This window comes from Gouania willdenowi, chromosome 10 (genome assembly GCF_900634775.1).
Source record: "Gouania willdenowi chromosome 10, fGouWil2.1, whole genome shotgun sequence".
Lineage (NCBI taxonomy): Eukaryota > Metazoa > Chordata > Actinopteri > Blenniiformes > Gobiesocidae > Gouania > Gouania willdenowi.
The window spans coordinates 8956770-8974370 of record NC_041053.1 but is presented as its reverse complement, the minus strand read 5'-3'; the positions used below and the strand labels follow the sequence as shown (position 1 = coordinate 8974370).

General features: G+C 41.9%; 1 protein-coding gene and 1 long non-coding RNA gene across 4 annotated transcripts in view; one reads left to right on the top strand and one right to left on the bottom strand.

Moving 5' to 3' along the window:
- csnk1a1 (casein kinase 1, alpha 1) overlaps window positions 1-6507 on the top strand; it is a 69747-nt gene extending 63240 nt beyond the window's left edge. For all 3 annotated transcript variants that reach the window (XM_028459436.1, XM_028459434.1, XM_028459437.1), the window contains one exon: window positions 5785-6507. In XM_028459436.1, the coding sequence (XP_028315237.1) occupies window positions 5785-5792 (8 nt within the window). In that variant the 3' untranslated portion in view covers window positions 5793-6507. The remainder of the gene's footprint in view (window positions 1-5784) is intronic.
- A 1288-nt stretch (window positions 6508-7795) lies between these two features.
- LOC114470980 (uncharacterized) lies at window positions 7796-13177 on the bottom strand. Its single transcript, XR_003674932.1, has 3 exons — window positions 13052-13177; window positions 12266-12318; window positions 7796-10321 (listed from the first exon to the last, which is right to left on the bottom strand). It is a non-coding gene; the product is annotated as an uncharacterized LOC114470980 (long non-coding RNA).
- Window positions 13178-17601: the final 4424 nt, after the last annotated feature.

Genomic DNA, 17601 nt, shown 5'->3' with positions numbered 1-17601 from the left:
CGGACTCGGGTGCCATATGCGTCTGTTGACCTAACCTTCTCTCAGAGAGAACCAGAGAGGGCAGTGAGTCTGGTGCCGCCCGAGTGGTTGTGGTACACAGCTGAGGTATTGACGGACCAAACGAGAATGGTAAATGGACTTGATTTTATATAGCGCTTTATCACCACACTGAAGCAGTCTCAAAGCGCTTTACACATCAGCTCATTCACCCAATCACTCTCACATTCACACACCAGTGGGACAGGACTGCCATGCAAGGCGCTAGTCGACCACTGGGAGCAACTTAGGGTTCAGTGTCTTGCCCAAGGACACTTCGACACATAGTCAGGTACTGGGATCGAACCCCCAACCTCTCGATCAGAAGACGACCCACTACCACCTGAGCCACGGTCGCCCCGAACATGCCGATCTTTCAGAACAGGGAGAAAGTGCCTGAGCGCCAGGAATACAGCCTGAAGTTCCAACACATTTATGTGTTGTCACTTCTGCTGGGCACTCCACAGGCCCCTGACAGTCCTGGACTGCCATACAGCACCCCAACCCATAAGAGAGGCGTCCGTCTCGACAACCTCCGGGCGGGAAGCTATCCTCCTCATTTGTACACCCGACATTAAGCATTCCCTCCTCCAGGGTCGAAGGGTGCGGACACACTGGGCAGACACTGGAGTCTAAATGCAGGTTGTTCATTCATACATGAAACGGGCGCAGTGTTAGAAGCCCCAGTGGTACGACCATGGATGGATCCAGCACAAGCCCCAAGTACCTCACAACCTGGCTGGGTACGAGGTTGCTCTTGGCATAATTCAAATTGAGGCCTAGATTGCCCACGTGACTGAGAAGAGCAGCAGTGTCCCTCAACACCTGCTCCCGAGTCGGAGAAATGACCAGCCAGTCATCCAGATAGGAGAGTATTGAAACTCTGCTGGCCTGTAATGGTGACAGAGCAGCTTCCACACACCGGGTAAATATTGGAGGGGCCAGGGATAGCCCAAACGGCAGAACCCTGAACTGATAAACCCAGTCCATGAACATGAAATGAAGGAACTGTCTGTGATGAGGGGCAATGGGAACATGAAAGTAAGCATCTTTCAGATCCACCGTCACCAACAATCTCCTGCTGAGATGGTCTGAAGGACGTCTGCTACATGCAGCATATGGAAGGGGAGAACTTTGAGAAACCGGTTCAACCCCCTCAAGTCCAGGATCGGACAAAATCCACCCTCTTTTTGGGTACAAGAAAATAAGTGGAGTAAAACTCGCTGAGGCAAGCCTCTGGTTCCACTAACTCAATAACACCCTGACATAGCACAAGGGCTTTGTGGGTCTGTGGTCTGCTCTTCCCAGCAGAAGAGCTGCTCTTGGGAATGGTCTGACGACCGGCGCCTGAGGTTCAGGTTCCGCCCCCCCTTGCCCCTTTGGGGCTCTTGGGGGTGGCGACTTGGTGCAGAACCCCTTGGCATCTAAGCAGATGGACATGTGGCTGCATGGCATTGCCGACTTCCTGGCACTGTGACCTGCAGGCCCCTGGGCTGCCCAGACGGATGAGCAGTCGGCCGTGGGTATGGGTGATCCGCACCCATTCCTGCCAAATGTCCCTGCCTAAGAGGGGCATGGGGAGCCTGGCGTAAACCGGCAAACTACTGCCTCGCTTGGCCAATGCTCCAAGGCCTGCAATGCCCCTGGGCAAAGGTCTGGCCCGGCATACCCGGAAGAGAACGCAATGTTCTGCGACATGGCTCAGATACTACTACCAGGCATGACAGAGAAATACCTAAACGTCCCATTCGGGCAGCAATGTTATAACTGAGTCAGAAGATCGTCAGTCAACCTATACTGAGGCCAGGGGCAGCGTGCATCCGGTCTCACAGCCTCATCTGGGGAAACTATCAGGGCTGCAATGGCAGGCTCAACTGGAGCTGGCTGTCCCAAGCCATAGCTGCGAGGAGGATCGCCAGACGCTGTGCCGGCACGTTTAGCAACGCCGGAGGTTCTACCTGAAGAGGGCAGGTCTATTGTGCCCTCAGCCAATCTGTAGAGTCGTAGTGCATGAGGCATAAAACTGCAGTTCATGCACGGATTACCAGACACCCCCTCTTAGGTGGTCAATGCCCAGGCAAGCAGGACCCTGATCGTGACTGTCCTCTGCCTAAATGGGGGCCATGCTGGAGACACACAAATGGCAATCCATTCTTCTCCAATTCTTCCTTACTATTAATTAATATTATTATTTTTATTAATAATAATTATTATATTAATTATATACCAATAATAATTATGTTAATAGTTATAGTGATAACCGCCGAGCTGCAGCGGCTTCAATGGAGGAACTTCATTCAGGCCAGCGAGTGCCTGGAGTGATCAAACTGTGCTCCCAGTGAATCTAACTAAAGCAACACCTGACAAAACTGCAGCGTGCACACTGCCGGTAGAGAGGGGAGAGAGAGAGCAGCGGAGAGGCAACGCAGCCGCTCAGTATGCACACTCAAAACACCGGCCTCAGTTTAGCAGCAACGTGCCTGGAGGCCCGTGTTGGCCTCACATCCACCGGTCAGAGTAACCACAACGATGCTGATAGAGCAGCATAGCAACAGCAGATGAACTTTGGCTGTCTAATCGCTGAAAAGAGACGACAGCATAGCCGCGGTGCTACCAATTCTGAACCGGCACACAATCACAAGGCGAATCACCGCCGATGACAACAAAGCCCCTGGTAAACTCGTCACTGAATCTCTGGTGCGGAGCAAAGAAGTGAACTCTGGTCCTCTGAAAAAGGTCTCGGTTCGACTCAAGCAAAGCAGGGTGCGGTCTTTAATGTGAGAAAGCAACCAGGAGCAAACTTAGGACTGTACATTGAAGCGCAATTGTAATGGAGCAACTCATCAGTGACAGAGCAGCAGCAGCCGCTGTGCTGCTGAGTGCATCCCGTCATGGTAACAGACACAAGTACACATTCACAACCCAGTGCTCCAGCAGCAACACACACATCCATTCGTCCGTCCATCCATTTTCAGAATCTCCTTTGTCAGCACACAAAAAACACTTTCACATTTCCTCACTCCCTTCCATATTTCTCCCACATCATTCACTTATTTCACTCATCAGTGTTTTCCCAAACTGTTCACATGATCAGCGATGGCTGCACATTTGACTGCTCTTTTTTATTTGTGTATATATTGTCATATCTTCACATATTCCACATCCTTACCGGTAAGTTACCGGTGATATGACCGCTCCGTCTCCATCCGTCAGCTCTCAGAGCAGAGTCATCTGTGTTTATGTAGAGCATTAGTACAGGTTGTGGCATCGTGTGATTATGGGTTATTTTGAATGATCATTAATTACTTTTCTGAGTGGATTGTTTTAGGATTTCCCTTGGAAAACATAGGAAGAGAAGCCAAATATAGGACGTGACGCCGCGACTGCAGTGACAGGGCAGCGGCACATCGTCACGGCATTGGAGGCTGAAGTATTAATTTTTTTCTTTTTTATTCCGTCCAATCGGAGACCGACTGCATGACGTAGTTCAGAAAGTTGGGTGCACTTGGAAAATAGAATGTGTGAAAGCGGAGCAAATTAAAATGCAAAAATGTTGCATATTCACCGCCTGAATTGAGTCCACACATATAGTCCACCGGACTATATGTGTGAAAGCTCAAAGTATTGCATATTAATGTTGAAGTTCCTTGTTTTCCCGCCTATTATCTGACACACTTGTGATCAAACTGGTCCATCTTTGGCCCCTGAAATAAAATGAGTTGGACACAGCTGCTCTTATCAGCTGCAGGTAGAGCGAGTGAGGGCGTTACTGACGTGCTTTACTTTTCACCAACGTATGGTCTGAGTTATGGTGCATCAAAAACCAGCAGTTGTGTAAATGACCGGGTCTTTCCTGTCACTTTGGAGTGATTTTAAAAGTTCAGTGAACACAAACACAAAACTAAATCAAAGCCCGTTCAGGTGTGAAAGCTAGCCTGTGTCACATTCACACCTTATCTCACGCCCTCCAGCGGAAACCACTTAGGCTTCAGTGTAGCTCACAGATTTCACAGCTACTCTCTCCTTGTTGTCCACCTGGAGGACTAACTCCACGGTGTCTCTTACTGCAGTGGTTCTCACTTTTCAGCCCGCGACCCCCAAGATAAAGGTGCCAGAGGGCGGCGACCCCCACTGTACCTGAAGGTGGTTGAACCCAGACATGAACATTGAAGAACAGTCATGTGGAGAGAGAGCCATCTGTAAGGGGGAATAAAGGGGAGAGCTTTTTGGGGCCCATCCATAAAGTCAGCAAAATGATGGTCCATTGTTCTATCAATCTCTAAATTATTATTTGTGCCATCGCACTGTAAATCCTTAGGTTGAAAGTGACCAAAAATTGTGGAAAAGGTGGTGAAACGGGATTTGAAAAACCACAGAAATTGGTTCAAAGTGCAAATTAGAGTGGGCAAAAACAGACAGAAAAGTGGTAAAAATTAAATTCATCTTTATTTATATAGCGCAAATTATGACCAAAGTCATCTCAAAGCGCTATCAAAATATAAAATTCTTAATAAGAAGGAAAAAGCCCAACAAGATCCACATAAACAAGCATTAGCGACAGTGGGAAGAAACGACTCCCTTTTAACAGGAAGAAATCTCCAGCAGAACCAGGTTCAGAGGTGGCAGCCATCCGCTTAGACGGGTTGGGGTTAGTGGACAGGAGGAAGAACAGGATAGAGAGAGAGAGAACATCAGTGTTCCAGACTAGTTGAGCCGTGAACCACAGATCAGGAACTGCCAGCTCCAGCTTCAAGACACCTGAAACAAAAGAGAGAGTAGGGTGAGGAGAAGGCACAGACTGCAGAAAAACATGATGCAGTATTAGCAGGTAAGCCTGCAGTGTTGTGGGCTTTGTTCCTAGTGGTTAGGGTCACGCTTGTTAGAAAGGTTAACTAATCTCTTCCCGTAGATTGGTAAGCTTGGTATTGAACACTCTGCCTCCTGTACTACTTTAGACACGGAGTGTTCTGCCTGGACGATGGGGCACTAACAGGTCTTTAAGATATACAGGAGCCTGATCATGTAGAGCTTTGTATGCTAACAGGATTTTAAACTCTCTTCTAGATTTTACAGGAACACAATGAATCGAAGCCAATACTGGATAAATATGCTCTCTCCTGTTCGTACCTGTTAGTAGTTGAGTTTTTAGTGAGTTGAGATAAAATGCTTCAAAGTATCATAAGTATGGCAATATTTAAACTAATTGTTCCTACTTAATGTTCAAACTGGGAAATAATGGACATGACAAACCATCGATATGGTTAAATTGGCAAAAATAAGAATGAAATATGGTGAAAAGAGGTTCAAAGTGACAATAATAGGTCCACATATGTGACATTAGGTGGGAAAAGTGGTGAAGAGGCTTTTTAATAGCTGAAAATGTCTTGAAAGTGGACAAACTGAGCAGAGAAGAATTGAAATTGAATGGATAAGTGGAAAAAAGGAGAGTAATAACAATATGGCAAGAAAAAGTGAGGAAAATAGGTTAAAATCTGGCAACTTTGGTCAAGTTGCAGAAAAAGTGTAAAAATAAGCAAAAATGGGCACACGGTTTTTGAAAAAATATTCTTAGTTTCTTCAAGACATTTGGCGACCCCCTTCCAGTGTCTCGCGACCCCAAGGTTGAGAACCCCTGCCCTAGTGTGCTGTCTCTCTGCTTTACTGGCATCTCCCTCTTCTTCACTCTTGCTGCCACTAAACGCTAACCTGTTTGTGAGCTAATGGCACCTTATGTTTGTGTGTCTGTAGGTTTCTGAGGTCTCTATGCGTGGGCGGCAAAGCGTTGGTGACCAGGACCAACAACGTCTCCCTTCTTGGACAAGCGACAAACAGAAAGTCTGTGTCTTTACTTCCATCATAACTATCTATGTAATGGAAATATATAGATGTACACACACCTTTGTCAGCTGTGTTATCTATATATTCATATGTGTATATATAATGAAACTCTACACTCTGAAAGACGACTCAGTTTTTTAGGCTGTGGAGGCAGTAGCCCCTAACCCCCTCCCACCCTACCCTCATCCTTGTCTGTCCTCTCTCTTGGATTTGGTCGGGTTTCTTTGGAAATGGAGGTTGAGTTTTTTTTATTTTCCCCCCTGTGGAAACATCTCAAAGCATCTGTCCATCCTCTGTCCACTACTCTCCCTCCCTCACATCACAACAAATGTTAAGATATATCAACCTAAACCTTGTTTACCCCTTTTGTTAAACAATTGAATGATGCAGCCCTGGATGTTATTTACTAAAGTTAAGATGTTCAGGATCTTTTATTTTTTTTCTCTTGTTTTCCTTTGTTTTTCAATGGTAAGTAGGAGTTTGTCTGTTGACAATATAAGAAGCTGAAGGCAACAGTTATTGGTAGAATGATACTCTGGCTCTGTCCCTTTCTCTCTAGAGCTCTGAATTATTAAATCTGTTGTAAAATTCATGGTCTATCCAAAAAAGCCAATAAAAACATGACACAACTGAGTGAGCCTGTTGACTTTGTTGTTTTTGTTTAGATGAACACTTGTCGTCCAATAGGAATGAATAATGGGTTACACATAGGTTCTTTGACCACAAACCAAATCACCTGCTGGTTTGTCACCAGTTTAAATGAAGCCCAGTCTCACGGGTAATCAAAATAACTTGATGTAACTTTTCAAGTATGCCAACACAATTTCCCATTTTTTTTATTCTGCGTGCCACAAATTAATTGGAAACCAATGCATGTCAATGGGATTCATCACCTTAACCATAACAATAAATAAAACGCTCAACAAGGTTATCGCAGGGAGCAAGGGGACAGCGAAAACAACAAATGTCAAAAGTTTGGGAGCTTTTTAAATTAAAAAAGACTGACAACATAGACGTGGTACAATGTGTGCATTGCCAGACTGAGCTAGCCTATCGCCACAGTGCTACATCCATGCAGCAGCACTTGGCAAGAAAGCACCCAGCAGCATATCTAACAACCAATCAGTCTTTTGCATAAAATGTTATATATACCAAGCATGAGTAACTAAGTGTTTCAAAGGTTTATAAATAAAAACATTTCTGGGGGATGCCCGCGGACCCCCCTACAACACTTACAATGTGAAACATTCCTGGTAAGAACCCTGTCTAATACATTGTAATTGTACCAAACATCAATCAATCGCAACAAGAGTTTGAAAAAAATGTGGAAGTTGTGTTGGCATCAACAAAAGTCTAAACATCCTTTTTCGTGCATTTTTGTGTCAGGTTTCCTCGTGAGATGATTGGAAGGTTTGATTTCTGAAAGCACAACTTTGGATAGTTTTCACCCTCAAGGAAAAAGGTTCTCAACCCTGTTTGTCAAACTTAATCTTGGCAGCCGGTGCCACTCACAAAAGAAAACGGCGTGCGACAGCCCAAAGACTCCGCCCAAGTGCTTTGGTAATTACTTAAAAGGTTGTAAATTGCCTAACATGGCAATGCTGACCTGATAACGTTCCCTTTACGGGTTGTTCCTCTACTGTGGGTTAGGATTGTATCCCATTGTGTGCATCCATGATGGTGTGTTGTTTTTGTTGAGTCTGTGTTCTTACACACTGTTGTACTGTGCTCTAAACCAGTGGTTTTCAACTTTTTCAGCCTGCGACTCCCAAAATAAAGGTACAGGAGACCCCCACTGTACCTGAAGGTGTTGGAGCACAGACATGAACATTGAAGAACAGTCATGTGGAGACAGGGCCATCTATAAAGGGCAGAGCTTTTGGGGGCCCATCTGTAAAGTCAGCAAAATGATGGTCCATTGTTCTATGAATCTGATAACATTTATTTATTGATCTGAATAATATCCACTGTTATCCAGGAAGTTCATTATTTGTGCCATAGTATGTAGTCATCTTCAAGATGCAAATCCTTGTTTAATCAGAAATGAAATGGGTTAACAGTGACCAAAAATGGTGGAAAAAGTGGTGAAATGGGATTTTTAAAAACCACAGAAATTAGTTAAATGATGCAATTTAGAGTGGACAAAAAGTGATAAAAATGGTTTGAAGTGTGAACATTTTGTTTAAACTGGCAAATAATGGGCATCACAAATTGTTAATATGATGTAATTGGCAAAAAGTAAGCATTAATCATAATGAAAAGAGGTTAAAAGTGACAATGGCATAAATCAGTGCTGTTAACATTAGTGCAACGGTTTGAATGGTGACTTGAAAAGACATGCATTGACTTGTTCCCAAAGTGTTCTTAAAGCAGAGCAGCTTTTATTTCATGACTATTGTGAGCTGTGATTGACTTTAATGCTCCACTAACATGAAGTCTTAACTCTTTTATATAGCAAGGTTTAATACTATAAAAAAGATTAATGTGAATAATCTCGATGCTGAGTGAACATCTGGTGATATAACAAAATAATTACAATTTTTTTTTTTTAAATATATTTATCAATTTCATTGAGTTCATCAGGCCTTAAAAAGGTTTGCCTGCACAAATTGTACAAAGACATGCTGACAGGCCCCACCCCCAAGAACAGTATTTCCAGGAATCCCCCTATCAGACAGCTGAAGGGATTCCTGGGAAAACTGGACCCCAGGAGAGAGGAGGGCACTTCCTGTTGGAGATCCAGATGATAAATGAACATGTCCTTCTACGATCCATGATGAAGTATCAGTCAGAGTTGTCCTGAGTCTCGAGCTACAGTGCTTCATCTCAGACTACCGACTGACCAGAGATGCAGCACTGCACCACGGGCCACAGGAACCATCAGGAACATGATGCAGACCAGAGGCAGTGCAGTCATTTTTTCACAGCCGACATATTTTTAAGATTTAGCTCACTTTCCTCATGTTAAACTCATTTTTCTTTCATTTGAGACAGAAATTAATGTAATGCATGTTCTACATCATTGTTAAAAATGTGTAAACAGTAAATCTAAATGGAAATGTTAAATTGGTCACCAAGTGTAAAGCTAAATGTTTAGAAATTTAGCAAAATGGGCAGGTTAGCGCCTGTCAATCACTAGGTCCAGACATTGCGGCTTTGCTCCAAACTGACAAACTTGAAAGAGCGGTAATGACTGGTGTACAGGCTGCATGTGTGGACCACTGCCACTGATTAGTTGAGAGTACCGGCATGCTGTATGTCAACTCAATCTTTAGCTTTACACTTTGTAACCGATTAAATATTTAGATTTAATATTTATTTTTAACTTTTACATTCAGATTCTAAATTTAAATTTGTGTACACATTTTTAACAATGATACAGAACATGCTGTTTTACATAAATTTGTCTGAAATTAAAGAAATATTAGGTAAATGTGAGGAAAGTGAGCTTAATATTGAAAATATGTTGGTTATGAAACGGTGACTGAGTTTTTACATTCAGCACCCTGTACAGGAGCTGTTCAGGCTCTGATGTTCATATCTTGTCAGCGTGGAGGAGCTGTGACACTCTGCAGAGCTGCTCCCATGACACATGTTTGATTCTCTGTCACCGGTGTTTACAGTCTGCTAGTGGAGCTGGAGGTGGAGCAGAACGATGAGCTTCGACAGAGGAGAACAGGACAGACATGATATCTGATGAGCACAGTGTTTCCTCTTCTCTTCATCTCCATCGCAGCACCTAAAGAAAAAGAGCTGACACACTTTAAACAAGCTGTCACCCCAAATGTTTGAATGCCTCCCTCCCACTCCATTTCAGGATGCACATTGGGGGGGGGGGGGGGGGTTGCTGAGCCACTCTCCCAGAACCTCCCAAACTGCCCATATAAGGATCCTGCCTGTCTTATATTTTCAGGATCATGGAAAATTGGACGACTGCTTTAGATAAACATTCCCTCTTCCAGTCTGTGATTGTTCCCATTGATAGTGTGTCACCCCCACCCCCACATAACTACATTCATTCCCTTTTCTAGTCAGAGCGCTGAGACTAAGACTGGCTTAGAGGCTCTTTATCGTAGCTCAGGCCCAACCAGGCCTTATAAGAAGATAATCAATTGTGTGTGTGTGTGAGAGAGAGAGAGAACCTAAGCTAAACATAAGCTAAATATAAACGTTAGAATCAAACCAAAGTCTGAGGACACACAAAGAAAGTTTGAGGTGAATGAAGCTTTGTCTGATCCTGAACATTTAGTTAGTCTGTTACGTGTGAGAGAGAGAGAGAGAGGACAGTGTGTGATAACAGTCTGAGTCTCTCCAGCAGAGCTAAACATTGCCTAATATGGTCATCTTTCTCCTTCGTTGGCCTCCAAGAATCACGTACAGGAAACCGCTCTGGGCTCCTCACTCCATCATTCTGTGGCCTCGTCTCCCCCTGACCCTGTACCGACACCTGGAGACACACGGGGACACCTGTGAGACACATTAAAAACACCTGGAGAAACATACAGACACCTGTGACACATTAGAGACACAAAAGGACACCTGGAGACACATTAGAAACACCTGTGACACACATTAGAGACACCTGGAGAAACATGCAGACACCTGTGACACACATTAGAGACACAAGACGACACATTAGAAACACCTGTGACACACATTAGAAATCCCTGGAGAAACATGTGGACACCTGTAGGACACATTAGAAACACCTGTGACACACATTAGAGACACAAGAGGACACCTGGAGACACATTAGAAACACCTGGAGAAACATGTGGACACCTGTGACACACATTAGAGATGCAAGAGGACACCTGTAGGACACATTAGAAACACCTGTGACACACATTAGAGACACAGGAGGACACCTGGAGACACATTAGAAACACCTGGAGAAACATGTGGACACCTGTGACACACATTAGAGACACAAGAGGACACCTGGAGACACATTAGAAACACCTGTGGCACACATTAGAAACACCTGGAGAAACGTGGACACCTGTGACACACATTAGAGACGCAAGAGGACACCTGTAGGACACATTAGAAGCACCTGTGACACACATTAGAGACACAAGAGGACACCTGGAGACACATTAGAAACACCTGGAGAAACGTGGCCACCTGTGACACACATTAGAGACACAAGAGGACACCTGTAGGACACATTAGAAACACCTGTGACACACATTAGAGACACAAGAGGACATCTGGAGACACATTAGAAACACCTGGAGAAACGTGGTCACCTGAGACACACATTAGAGACACAAGAGGACACCTGTAGGACACATTAGAAACACCTGTGACACACATTAGAGACAAGAGGACACCTGGAGACACATTAGAAACACCTGTGACACATTAGAAACACCTGGAGAAACATGTGGACACCTGTGACACACATTAAAGACACAAGAGGACACCTGGAGACACATTAGAAACACCTGTGACACACATTAGAAACACCTGGAGAAACATGTGGACACCTGTGACACACATTAAAGACACAAGAGGACACCTGGAGACACATTAGAAACACCTGTGACACACATTAGAAACACCCGGAGAAACATGTGGACACCTGTGACACACATTAAAGACACAAGAGGACACCTGGAGACACATTAGAAACACCTGTAACACACATTAGAAACACCTGTGACACACATTAGAAACACCTGGAGAAACATGTGGACACCTGTGACACACATTAGAGACACAAGCGGACACCTGTGACACACATTAGAAACACCTGGAGAAACATGTGGACACCTGTGCTACACGTTAGAGAAACAAGAGGACACCTGTGGGACACATTAGAAACACCTGTGACACACATTAGAAACACCTGGAGAAACATGTGGACACCTGTGATACACGTTAGAGAAACAAGAGGACACCTGTGGGACACATTAGAAACACTTGGAGACACATGTGACACACATTAGAGACGCAATAGAAACACCTGGAGACACATTAGAAACACCGGGAGACACATGTGGACACCTGTGACACACATTAGAGACACATTAGAAACACCTATGACACACATTAGAGACACCTGTGGGATGCATTATATCCCATTAGATCACATCCTTACATGTGGTGTCACAGACTCTCTGTGCTGACCCCTGACTCCGTGTGAACAGCTCCCACCCCCCTTCCCTCTGTGGGCCCCAAAGGGAGGACATGGGTCATGTGAAACTCCTCCAAGAATTTTCAGAGCTCAGTAAACAAATACAGCATTTCCTCTTTCACTCTGACACCCCCCCACCCCCACCATACCGATGTGAACATTTGTCACAAGATACAAAGAAACAGCAGGAAGGCTGATGCTTTGCTGCTGAGCTTCTCTCAGTGTGTGTGTGTTACTGTGTATGCTCACCTATCATCTCTTCACCTTCATCTGTTTCCAGCATCAATGACTTGAGGAGTGACCTGAGGAAGAGACACACAAGTGTTATGTCTGTCTGTGTGTCTGTGTGTGTGTGTGTATGTGTGTGTGTGTGTGTGTGTGTGTGTGTGTGTGTGTGTGTGTGTGTGTGTGTGTGACAGCACATTTTCCTTTAGTTTAAGTCATTGTCATTTAACTAAAATGCAACTCTAGATATAGTTGACTAAAATATAGAGCATAGAGTTTAATGCATTAAAAAAAAAGATTCAGTTAAAAAATGCAACTTAGTTTTAGTCAAAATTCCGTCATCAGGACTATTTCAGTTATATTCTAATTTTAGTCATCTAAATGATGTTAAGATTAAATCAAATATAGTCGACTAAAATATAAATCATAAGAGTTTATGCATTTTTGAATTTTTGCTTATCCTGCCTTATATGTATAAAAAGTAGTTTTGAGTGGATTGTTTTTTTAAACAAACTTGGTTCTGATCGGATTTTGTGAACATTATAGTTTAGTTTTTATTAATTGATGAAAATATCAATATATTTTGATACAGTGTTTGTTCACATGTATTTTTTTCAATTAATTGTAGTTTAGTTAAAATATAGTCGACGAAAACTATGGCACAACTTCTTAGTCAACAAAATGAGCAGTGGATCACATCAGACAGCAGGCTTTCACAGCGCTGACTGGGACTTGAACCATCAACCTCTGTAATGCCTCACAAACTGAAAGCTCTTCTCTGAGCTTCTCTCACACAAAAACTCTTCTTACCTTCTCTCTGATGCAGCTTCTCCAGATGTTGGACTGGTTGCTCCTCAGCGATGTTCAGCTTCTGCTCTACTCTGTATGTGTGTGTCTGTGTGTGTGTCTGTGTGTGCTTGTCTGTGTGTGTATGCGTCTCTTTTATGAGGCTGATGGGCTGCCAGGCCCAGAACTAAACCATTCCCTTGTTTGGTCAGTGAAGGCGGGCCTTCATCAGCCACACTCTGTTTGAAGCTGCAGACACAGGATGATGTTCCAGCCCCACATGTGACCTCCTGAGGAGTCTGTGAGGAAGAGGATGGATCTGATCTGAGGAAGAGCAGGGAGCACAAGATGAGAGCAAGAGATGATTCCAATGTGAGAAGGAGGGATAAAGGATGAAAATAAACAAAACATAGATAAATATCTATGCAAATATACAAGTATATATAGTGTTAACTCTAAATTTTGTGTGTGTGTGTGTGTGTGTGTGTGTGTGTGTGTGTGTGTGTGTGTGTGTGTGTGTGTGTGTGTGTGTGTGTGTGTGTGTGTGTGTGTGTGTGTGTGTGTGTGTGTGTGTGTGTGTGTGTGTGTGTGTGTGTCCATGACTATACTGAGGCATGTGAGTGAGGTCTACCCCACCCTCGCCTGCTCTGCTCTGTGTCTTAATAAGGTAATGTTTGGAGATGCTCCTCACATTTAGAACAGCTGGTTAGACTGATCTATGAGTGCACGCACACACACACACACACACACACACACACTGAATCAGTCCCTTAAAATATTTGAAATGTACTTATTAGAAGGTCGATATGTAACACAACACATTATTAGGCTCCATATTGATTTATTGCCTTTTAAAAATGGTACTATTTTACAGTTTAAGAGCCTCTGTTACACCATCTTAAAATCACTACCTGTAAATATCGCATTGTTTCTATTGGAATGAAAGATTCAGCCTGCTTTTTAAATCATTTAGCAGCTTTTCCAGTCAAAATGACACCTTGTGCTGCTTTTGGTTGCTCTAAATCAGTGTTTTTGTGTCCATGGCACACCAAAGGACCAGTAAAAATCTGAAGGCACACTTATTGTGCAAAATAGCCTGTATAACACGTTATCACTCATATCATGTACAATATCACGAGCGACCGTACAAGAAAGTGCTCCATTTTCTCTCTCTCTGTTTCTCTGCTTTAATGTTGTCCTACAGTTTTTGTCACAGTCTTATATTTCCCGCCTGCGCAACTGCGGGAACAGCAAAATATTGCGTTCTCTCTCTCTCTTTGTTTTTTAAAGAATTGTTTTAAGGTATAGAGTTTGCCTCTGTATTATGAAATGAGTGCATACAATGTAGTAAATCAAGTAATATGTATGTAGTCGTATATTGCAATAATAATGTATGTGTCAAGTGTCTTTATAACGTCATGGCTTCCCACACTTGAAAAAGGAGGAACTTGACCAAACTCAGGATTTTACTCGTTCTTATTCTTTTATTCTTTCAGTGACAAGAAAGGTGAAAACCCTTTGAACACAAAACACAAGTTCATCATTTTTCATTAAACAAGGTAAGTACAAATAAACACAATTTCAGGTAAGTACATTTAATTTGGTAAAAGTATATTTGAAACTTTTTTAATTAATTCAATGCAGGTAGTAATCTGTAAAATTAGGCATAAGGAAAATGGTTTCAGGTTATAATATATATATAGTAGACATAGTTTTCTGTTTGGTTAATGTTTATATCAATTATAGATATTACAATTTCAATTTTACTCATTCTGTTTTCATACATAAATTAAATATTTTTTCATTAAATTTCATTACAAAGAAAAATTTGCTATATTTCAAATACTAACTTATTTTAGCCCTTAAATACATAAACAAGGTTTTAAGCTAATTTTAAGCTGTTTTCCTCTTCTCATATAAACACCTGAATTAATGAATTGAGCAAAATAATTATACAATGATGAGTTCACATTTTAACAGTCCAGTCATTATGAGCTCACCAGTAGCCCTTTGGTTTCAATTCTTTTCCCGTGCGTATTGTGGAGTGCACGTTTCAGGTGTTCTCAGCTCTGTTGTGCACATCCAAAGGCCGTTTACAGGGTGACTTTCTCATCAATGCGATTGCGCTCACCTGTTGAGAATCATGCGCGCACACAGAGCAGTATGAGCGCACGCCGGCATGCACTTGGAGCGGCACATGCACCCAGCATTACACGCTCAGAGCACTCAGGCAGATCGTCACAAAATCCCACGGCACACCTGGACTTGCCTCACGATACACAAGTGTGCCGCGGCACACCATTTGGGAACCACTGCTCTAAATAATCAGGAAAAGTTAAAGATGTTGATGTAACACTCTTTTGTATACCGAAAGAGGATCAAAACAGTTGTGACCCGAAATAAATCTGTGACCGCAGGGGGTGACAGTTCATGTCTACAGTTTGGTGGTAGACAATTAAACAGAGAAGAAGAGCTCTCTTATGGGACCTTTACTCTCCCTTAATCAGTGCATGGCTGACGCTCTGGTTGCTGAAGTTAGCAAGTAATCATGGACTGTTGAAGACATAAAATCCCTGATGATAGAAGTCCTTTCCGGTGGGAGTCCTTCAACAGTCCATGATTTACTCTCCAACTTCAGCCACCAGAGCGTGTCACCACAGTGTTTAAGGGAAAGTAAAGGTCCCTTTAGAGAGCTCTTCTCTCCTAATGGGATGTTTACAGGCAGTGGGGCCGTGTGACATCATCAATCACGTGATTTCCAGATGGCGGAACACAGGCTCTAAAACTGTAAGTCGTCCCATTTTTAAAAGGAAATAAAATTAATATGGTGCATAATCATGTGTTTTGGTAGGTGTAGACTTTATAATAAGTACATTTCAGAGATTTTAGGCCAAACTTGAACTTGTTTTCCTGTTTTCCACAGTGAAGCCTGTGATGGTATGGAGATAGATTTGTGTCTTTATTATTCAATCAAAAAAATAAATAAATCAATAAATAACTTCAATTATATAAAAAAAAAAAAAAACATTTTCAATCAAAGAAAAAAAGTGTTAATTTGCCAAAAAATATTTTAAACCCAAATAATTGCGTTTGAACACTTTTTTCTTCGATTGAAAAGAGTTTTTTTTTTTTTTTGTATTTGGGCCAAATTATGGGTAAAAGAAAAAAATTGGGCACCTGAAAAATGTATTTTAAATCTTTTTAACTTTGAATGAAGTGAAAAAGGTTATGAAGCTCTTTATTTTTATTTTGACAGAAACGTTCGATGGTGGGTGTAAAGGTGCGATCACAACGCCCGTGATGAGTCGCTTAAAGATTGTCTCAATTTTTGGTCACACACACACATAGTGTGTGTGTGACCAAAACACCCACACACACCCACCCACACACATAGTGTGTGTGTGGGTGTGTGTGTGTGTGTTTTTTTCCATTCCACACTATTTTATATAATTTCTATTTCACCTGTTCAAACCAGTGTTAATTTTCTCGACTAAAAATGTAAATAAAAACAAAACAAAATGTCGACTACACTTTTGGAAGTGGCAACAAGGACTAAAAGAAAATTACATGTGACCAAATACCAAAGGTGATTACATTTTTGAGTATATTATTAAATCAGTCATTTTACTTGCACTTAATTATATTTTAAAATTGATGATCAGTGGCCATTGTGAAACTACAAAAAATGAAATGACAGGACAACAATCAATGCCTTTCTAAAATTTTCAATCTAATTAATTGGTGTTATTTTATTTTGAAAAAGAATTGTGCATTTTGACAAATCTTTTATTTTATACAGATGCCTTTGTGGAAAATAAATTATGTTCCAGTTCAGAAAGATTTGGTCTCTACCTTTTTAAGTTTATAAATGAGATGTTTACTGTATGAAAGGGAACCGTGGCAAATAACCATATTTATGTACTGATCTGAATAATATCCACTGTTATCCAGGAAGTTTATAATTATTTGGGCCTTAGTATATAGTCATCTTAAAGATGTAAATCATTGTTTTAATCAGAAATAAAATGGGTTAAAAGCAAATTAGAGTGGACAAAAACGGACAGAAAAAAGAGGTGCTGTTCAAAGTGTCAGTATTCTGACAATTAGTTTAAACTGGCAAATAATGGGCATTGAAAATCGTGAATGTGTTTAAGTTGGCAAATATAAGGCTGAATCGTGGTGAAAATAGGTCAAAAGTGACAATAACGGGTCAACTTTATGCGACATTCGGTGGGAAAAGTGGTGGAAAAGGTTTACAAGTGCAGAAAATGTCTCGAAAGTGGAAAATATATGCAGAAAAGGCATTGAAATTTGATGAAAAAATGAAAGTAATGTAGCAAAAAAACCCAAAAAAACAAACAAACAAAAAAGGAGCAAAAATATGGCTAGAAAAAGTGATGAAAAATAGGTTACAATTTGGAAAGTTTGGTGTAGTTTCTGAAAATGGGTAAAAAAAATAAACAAAAAGGGGCTCAAATTGTAAAAAAAAAAAAAAAAATATGTTCAACTTTGAGGAAAGTTTCTGTGTTTGTTTAATTAAAAGAAATAATAAAAAATACATTCAGAGGCAGCCG